This window comes from Egretta garzetta, unplaced genomic scaffold (genome assembly GCF_000687185.1).
Source record: "Egretta garzetta isolate BGI_Z169 unplaced genomic scaffold, ASM68718v1 scaffold692, whole genome shotgun sequence".
NCBI classification, from domain to species: Eukaryota; Metazoa; Chordata; class Aves; order Pelecaniformes; family Ardeidae; genus Egretta; species Egretta garzetta.
Genome location: NW_009258787.1, coordinates 798398 through 806723, shown reverse-complemented (window position 1 = coordinate 806723; position 8326 = coordinate 798398). Strand labels below are relative to the sequence as shown.

The following is an 8326-nucleotide window of genomic DNA, read 5'->3' as shown; positions in this document are numbered from 1 at the left end:
GCCTCTGCTGCAGAGGGTCTGGCAACTCTTTTATTAGCAACCTATCTGACGAACGAGGCACAGTTACTTTACCTTCCACAGCCTCAGCTGCATCTGATTCTGCTCACCATCCTGGGACTGGATGTGGCACAAGAGCTCCAGGTATTTACTCGCCCTGCAGAGCTATGCAGCCCAAATTAAACTATTAACAAAACTACAGCCATAGCAGGCTTCCCAGTTTTGTGGCTAAAGCTTCTCAGAGAAGCGTTCTGGTTTTCAGAAGTCCCACACATTTGTAAATCAAGCAAGAGGAATGGGAATGCTGAAAATCTTCTTTTCTCACCACCACGTCTTCCAAATGCCCCCTTCTCCATCAGTCTGAAAGTCAAACTGCTTGACTTGTCCCAACCCAGCATTTAAGTCCCAAGACGTTAGCCCGACTATCCCACAAACACTGCTGGGGTAAAGACAAGTCCAAAGCAAGGCTCTCTAGCTACCCAGCCTCAAGGCACCATAGTGCCACTGGGGCAAGAGCGAAGGGGAGAACAGGCTGGCACAGAGTAGACCTCTTGAGGGTCCCTTCCAGCCAAATGGCTGCAGCCAGTTGCCTGCAACGTAGTTTGAACGCTAAGCCGGTAACGAGCCTTTAGGCAGAGCACAGCAAGGCAGGGAGCACACTGTGAGCATTCGTAACCCCTTCCAAATAAATGCAGATAAGCTTGAATGCTACACCTAACAGCAGGACAGTCACTTCCTAATAAAACACCCCATGCAGCAGCACACCGGTTTCCCAAAGCACAACGTAAGCTTATTAAAATCCCAGAGCCATACCAAGAGACAAAAAGTACAGAGTTTACCCTCACTGAGTCAGGCTGGAGTTCCAGATAAAACATTGAACAACTGCATGCAGTCACTCCTGCAGCTGGAACTCTGCAAGAGCCCCGGCCCTGCTGTTTCAGGTTTGGTATCACCCAACCTTATGTTCCATTCCAACCCAAAACCTAAAATCAATGCTACTCTGAACTCTACAAACAGGTGGAAGCATTCCGGCGTCTTGCAGAGGAGAAGCAATGCAACGTCTGCAACGTTCCCAACACCTAACATCCTAGAAGAGCTGAAGAAAAGAGGGGGAGGGGGGGGAAAAAATCATCATCAACATTTGAAAGAGCACTTGCAAAAAACAGGCCATCCTCTTTACATTACTATTCTCTAACTGTCATTGTAAGCTACTTCTCCATCAGTTAGAGACGATCAAAGTGTAATGGCTGGAGAAAGAATTCTGTCCAGTGCATGATCTTAATGACTTACCTACAGGACTAGTCGAAACCCGTTGGGAAGGTGGTCTGAAGCCAGGAGCCTTGGAGTTGTCAGGATGCACGTTTTCCACGTGTCCTAGCACAGAGTTATTCAGAAAGGTAGACTGAACAGTGAAAGATGGGTCAGCTGCTGCTCGGGTAGAGAGTGGGCAGTCTCCCCATCCTTGGTTAGCTGGCACCTGGTTGCTATCAAAAAGACTACTAAAATGATTGAAGAGTGTTGCTGGCCCAAAGGTAGGAGGCAATGATTTGTTTGCTGGGTTAATGTGCATCTGAGAACCGTTCATAACGTTCATGGCTGACGAAAGCTGCACTGCAGCGGGTGGACCTTGAGAAGGTGTTAAAGGAACTTGATTCGTAACAAAAATAGACTGAGGATCTTGATGGAGGTTTGCATTTGGTACCACTGAATAGAAAGAACCTCTGGACTGCATCCTGTGAGTAACTCGAGGTGCTGGTACAGCTACTTGAGGTAAGTTACTGTTGTCCTGATTATCTGCAACAACTGACCTGGGCGACGCTAAGCTTAAAGGAGCAGTTTCTGAGCTGGATGAAAAAGGCATCGACATGGAAGGATTGATCTCTGACATGCTGGTTGGCAGTATTTCATCTTGGGCATTATTTAGCGGTGCAGGGCTGCTTGACGGGCGAGTGTCGGTGACTCCTGAGTTGCTGCTAGCTGTCAGGCTGCAGCTACTTGCAACCGAAGATGGCGTGCAGACATTTGCAGCAGGCTGGTCTGGTGTTGACACCTTCTCTTTGGGTGCTGAGACAGCCGAGAAAGAGTCTGCTTTAAGTGCAGAATGCTGCGTTTGAGGAGCATTAGATGGCAGAAACGCTGTGGGCACTTGCCCGTTGTTTGGGGGGGCAGAGGAAGCTGAAGGCAGAGTGCTACAGGTGCTCGTCACGGTTGAGATTGCTGTTGCTGCAGCACTCGTCTTGGGAACGCAGGCAAACAACTGCTTTCTGACCGAAGAGGGAGTCCGATTACTGGTTACACACAGCGGTTGGGTGGAAGCAGCTACAGAAGAGACCGTAATGGGACAACTAGAAGTAGCTAATCCAGGAGACTCCGTCGGCAAGATATTTCCATTCTGACTACCTACACGACTCGAACTATTATGCTTTGGAGAGCTGTTTGTGCTGCCAGGGTTAACTGGTCTCACTGGGAATGGTCCCCAAGTGTTCGGTGAAGGTGAAAAAGTTCCTCCAAATTGGGCCATAGGTAAGCGAGGGTGCCGGATCTGTTGCATAGTTTGGGCGGCCAGCAAGGCAAAATGAGGGTGAGAATAAGCTAGAGGAAGAGACACCGGAAAGGATGAGCGCACATTCGCTGGGACATTCTTGTTTAATTTGTTAGTAGGCTGGAAAGTAGATAGTGTTGATGACTGCGATGTGACTAAGGGCGGTGCTCCGAGAGGAAAGGAGTTCTTGTTTGAAGCAGTTGCAGTGCTGACTCCAGATGAAAAGTTTGCATGGATTGATTTGGTACTCGACGCGGGTGTTCTGATGTGAGTTTTAGGAATCAAGTCTTCCAGTTCCTTGGCAGGATCCTGAATAAGGGCATTGATGAGCTGCACTGCGTATCGCGTGGACTCTGTACCACCCCTAGATTAAACACAAACATATTTATCTTTTGGCAGAAGGAAACCCCACTTTGTGCAACATCCCGCAGCCTCAATTTCATACTGATCTGCAAGCCTGTTGCACGTTTACTCCAGTAAGTTATTTCTTGACTTTTGCATATCTTAAGGATTATCTCTGAAGGATTATCTCTTTCAGCATATCTTGGCAGCAGTAACATATGTTCTATTCTAGTACCAAGAAGCTAAATACGGCCCCCATCTTAAAAAGCAAACAAACTTAATAAACGACATTGTGGACTGAGTCAAGACTTTAATTTCTAGATACTGTACCTTATAGTGATCATTCTCTCTCCATTCTTATCTTTTTGCTTATCAACGTCAATATGGGCACCAGTGACATCTTGAATTGCTGTGATGTTGCACCCACCTCTTCCCATTATTCTAGATACGACAGAAGCTGGGACAGATAATTTCTTTGACCTGTATCACAAGGATCACAGTCTGTGAAATGCATTCAAACTTCAAAGGCACACAAAAATCCCTTGCTATCTGACAGGTGGCTGACGCAATATTCTTAAAGTTTCAGGGCAGCAAGTGGCTTTCTGCTGCTTTTTCTTTACCCTTTGGAGCCTCTCTAAAACTCCCCCACTCAAATTACTCATCATCCTCCGTACCTGGTAAGGACTCCCCAGCAGTACTTATTCCATCACTGTCATAACACAGAGCTATGTGCCTCACACTGCTTCAGAAACACTTCTGGATTTTATCTTAACTTCAAACTGAGGCAAATCCTTCACTCATCAACCTGAATTTACATAAGCAGTGACACTTCAAATATAAAAGCCCATGGCTTAGCTGCTTTGATCATTCATAGCATGGGTTTATAGCAAGGAGAAGGTGGTTTTCCAATGTCTTCCCAGTGATCAGCTCTAATACAACTCGCATTCACAACCCTTTTAGTATCCACGTTTCAGACCTCAAGATCTGAAAGTCTACTGGTGACACTACGCAACCGCGGATGGCAGACGGTTGAATTGTGTGGTTCTGTGCTTTAAGGAGCTGCTGGGAGCCACTGCGAAGGCAGCACAAATTCTCAGAAGCAGGCTCGCTGTCAGGCCACAACATTGTAGTCCGTGTGTTCAGTGATATAAGTAAATTTAGAATTTTTCTAATTCACATGGTACTGGTGGGTCAGTGCAGGCACACAGTACTGGGAAGTCCTTGAACACGAGCCATGCTTGCCTCCAGACCCCAGCCACGGTCTCTCTAGGCCACCACTGTCCCCAGACTTTAAAGGCCAGACCTCTCAAGCCCATTCACCACTTTGAAGCTTGCCAGCGATGTGCAATAGAACAATTAGAGGGGATTCAAAGGGGTTTCAGAAACTGCTGCGATCACAGTGCAGGCGAGACTGAAGACTGTCAGATCGCCACCACCCCCTGAAAAGGCTGCCAGCTTCACCTGGCTATTCCAGCCTTGGAAGCTTTTAAGTAACTCAATCCTCAGGAAATTGTTTCTCACTTAACAGGACTTAAAGGAAACCCATTTTAATTTAAACACATCTAAATACACAGAAACGTTCTAAAGCATCACCTCACCTGGCCAAGGTGTTTTCCTTTCCCCCTCTCCTGCCAGGAGAGCATGCTACAGCCCTCCCCATCCCCCCGAAACCAGGTCCTCAGAGCATGCACCCAGCTCTCCTCCCAAAGCTGTTTCATGCTTTGGGCTTTCCCCCCTGCTCCTCTCTCAAGCTAGACATCCCCAAACCAGAGGTCCCATCGGCACCTAACGTTCAACATTACTCCTATGGCTCCTAACTGTACCTTGGTCTGCTTCCACCTCAGCCCACCAGGAACCCCACACCACCACCCATGGAGACATCCCCGCTCCCGGAGAGTTCACCCCAGGGCCCAGGCCCCCACCCACCCATCACCCACCGCCGTTTCCCTCCCTACCCACCAAGCTCGATGCTTTTTACCTTGAGATGTGCCCCAAACAGTACCTTTTTGCTCCTGAACAGCAGCGCCCTCCTCTCTGCAGCTGAAATTGCTCAATCGGTGTTGGCTGCAGAGTGTTGCTAGGGGGAGGGTCTTTCAAAACTCTGCCTACTTGCCTGTCAAGGGCAGAAGGGATTTTTTTTTTTGGTTACTACTTTGACAGACATCCCTTCTAGCCAGGGGATTACTCACAGAGAGAGGAGAGAATTCTTGCCGAGACCAGAAGAGGCTTTAGGAAAAGGCGGCATGCAGCTCCCCGGCATTTTGCACGCGCATCTGAAGTTGCCAAAAAGCTCTTTGGCAGGTCGCGTGCTTCGACCAGTCAGGGCATAGCAAACACCAGTGCAGAACACTTTACGGACGCGTTCTTTATGACACAAGGCCTGATTCCTCATGGATGAGGGAAGGTCGGATTTTGGATGCCATCTCTAGAACCCCACCCTCTGCAGCAGAAGAGCAGACAATACCCAACCAAGCAGTTCAGCCCATGAGACTCGAGACCCAGGAGGAGAGAGGGAGCAGCTCCAGGGTCAGCGGTGGGGTCTACGTGCAGCCCTGAAGCCGTTCCATGCCCGCATGACTCGCCAAGCGGGGGGCGGTCTGCAAGCACACATTTAGCAAGGCCATGGCACAGTGGAGAACCCCATTGCAAACACAACAAAAGGCAGAGACCGAACCAACTCTCTAAGTGTTCAAACACTTACATTTTCAGATTAAACTGCCTTTTGAACCTTCATTAAGAATAGGCCGTGGCTTCCGCTAATCTGAATGCATTAAATCCTCCATACAATTACATTCTTTGCACATACCCTAAAATTCTCTAAAATGAGTGTATTCGGTCACTACCATTGCAGAACACAAAAGCAGGAGGGCATCGTAAGTGCACCCAAAGCATCTGACACTTGGGTGTTCATGCCACATTCCTTTTTGATAAAGGGAACAAAAAAAAAAAAAGGCAAGCCAGATGATCATTTCTAGATACAAGCAGTAGACATCATAAAGGTTACGGAAAAGATACTGAGGTGTTATTGGCCATATAAGAAAAGCCAGCACATTTTTACAGGGAAAGTTTGCTTTACAGAAAAACTGTAAATCTAATTGCAGCTCTAGCATTCGCTTTGAAGTGACAACACTCTCCATGGGATCAGCAATCAAGGTGACTGCCCAGAGCACAGTGCATTTAGCCTTGAAGAAGTTGTCCATCTCTCCCCTCTCCTCTCCACTAACACCCACCCTGCCTTCAGACGGGCAAGCAATCATCTGCTGCGGGGGCCTTCCACTGCCACCCGCTCCCTCCCCCCTTTTGTCTTATCCCCACATCCTCTACGCGACTGAAGGCACAGGTAAAGAAAACCCTCGTGCCAAATAAAACATTTATGTCATATTGATGTTAAGTTAGTGAGGAGTTGCTGCAAATTAGGACTGCAATTTGTTTTCACAGCACTGCAGGAGTAAGGGGGGTAAATATTTTATAAATTTATTATACATTTAAATAATTAAATAAGCTTGCTGGGCATTCTATATTTGAGAATAATTCACAAGCTGAAAAGCTCACAGACAGTTTTCAAACAGAAAATTGAAGTCTTTACCTTCTAACCACTTCTTTCCACCCTTCTTCTCTTTTCTGGCCTCTTTTCGGGCTAGTCAGGTTCAGCTTTACATTTGGAGAGGACAGAGGCAGGGAAACAGGCTTGTAAGTAGTTGACAAAGAATTTGAATGACCTTCACCGTCAAGTCTGGGAACAGAAATGTGCCGATTACAAATTACAGAATAAAATGACAGCATTGCAGTATACATTTCTGCAGCTTAAAGCTACTGGCATGAACTGTTTTCATCCTTACGGTTCTACCTGGCACAACCGTTGGGTCATTTCATCGGTAGTTTCTTACCTTTTAGTCCACAGCCTATACCCTTCCTCCAAAAAGTGAAGGCTAAACGCAATGAAGTAATACCAGAAGCTCTAAGGACATCAGATTAAAATAGTCTATAACTGGCAGGACGCACATCCTGATCGCGTGTCTCTGTTCTCCTTTTTGAATGGCTTTTTAAGAAAAGGTACTTTGCTAAGAAAGAGGCATTAAACCAAATACTTGAAAGTGCCTGTTTTTCAGCTCTGTTGTTTTTCAGTTTCTGTTGTTACAGATTCCCTGGGAAGTGCTTCTGCCCCTCACCCCCCATTTTATGAATGGGTAACTGAGGCATGGATATTCTTACGTATTTGAGTCCCAGTGACATCAATTTGGAAGGAGGTGCCCAAATATCGTTACCGGTACTAATACAGCTGTAGCAACAGCGCAGCGATACAAACAACGCAAAGTTTGGGTGAGAGAGAAAGAGAGTGAGCGGTCCATCTCGTTAGGCCGATCTGCGGGGAGGTGAAAAGCAGCAGCACTGGGAGCTCACAAGTTCACCTGCAGCACTGGACCACAGGCAGCAATCGTCATGAGCCGCTGAAAAACCAGCCTGGTATGATTCGACCCAGTAAATCGATGGCACAGCTGGAAAATTTACAGGGGACCTCATGCTTCAGCTATCTTGCTAAGCATCACTCCACCTCCTTAAGATATGCAAGATTTTATTCACCCATTTTATTCCCCATTCTGCACTGCATTTTACATTCATTGTGCCTTCTTGCAGGCAGACTGTTTGTTCATACAAACTTCAGAGCTCTATCCACATTTACGTAACCCGGCGTTTGGGTTATATGAACAGCAACGTTTACACAAGAAGCCTGTTGAAACAGCAGCACTTCCTCTCTTGCCCCAAGTGAGCTCAAGCTCTCTGGTAACACGCCTGCCCAAGGCATCTGAAAGTCCTACAGAGAACTGGACCTGCCCACAGATGACCGTAAGATCGAAGCAAAGAGAACAAGCAAATGCCTATGAAAGAAAGAACAAAGGCCACTGTGGAACATCGATTCCAAAGCAGGCTGCAAAAGCTTTTTTCTGCTCCATCTGAAAATATTTGGGTATGTTTGCAGAAAAGCATCGTTATGAAGTGCAGGTTTCAATTACCGTCGCCTTGTCATCGGCACGTCTATGACTACACAGAAGAGGAATTCAGGAGGGGCAAATTTAGAAGTGATTTTCAGACAAAGTCTGCCTAGTGCAAGGGCCAAAGAGCACCTGTAGAAGTTAATAGCCCTGATTTGATATTTATATAGTGTGTCTTGTTTCTCAGGTGCGCTTTATCTAACAGAAGCATTGTTTTAACAAGGAGTTAGACGTATGCATTTAGTTACTCCTGCTGTAGTGAACTGCGCAGGATTCCAAGGCTTTTGTAGGAGACCTTGGACAAGAGGTCCAAGGCAGAAACAATTTAGGTTCATAACCCAGAACATAGACAAAATCCAATTTCTAACATTCCTAAGGGTAATCCAAAACACACTCACACCCTAACCACAAGGGCTGACAAATCCACTCATTCTGCACCTAACTTTAATCTGGG

The 8326-nt window shown here is 46.8% G+C and overlaps 1 protein-coding gene across 14 annotated transcripts in view; it reads right to left on the bottom strand.

Annotated features, from left to right (window-relative positions):
* LOC104135805 (ankyrin repeat and KH domain-containing protein 1) overlaps window positions 1-8326 on the bottom strand; it is a 102269-nt gene that overhangs the window by 12122 nt on the left and 81821 nt on the right. For 13 of the 14 annotated variants that reach the window (XM_035889199.1, XM_035889201.1, XM_035889200.1 and 10 more), the window contains 4 exons: window positions 6468-6614; window positions 4884-4994; window positions 3212-3361; window positions 1288-2903 (listed from right to left, as the gene is read on the bottom strand). In XM_035889199.1, the coding sequence (XP_035745092.1) occupies window positions 1288-2903; window positions 3212-3361; window positions 4884-4994; window positions 6468-6614 (2024 nt within the window). Of the gene's footprint in view, window positions 1-9; window positions 1094-1287; window positions 2904-3211; window positions 3362-4883; window positions 4995-6467; window positions 6615-8326 lie in introns of those variants that run through there. The other variant, XM_035889212.1, reaches the window with a different exon arrangement.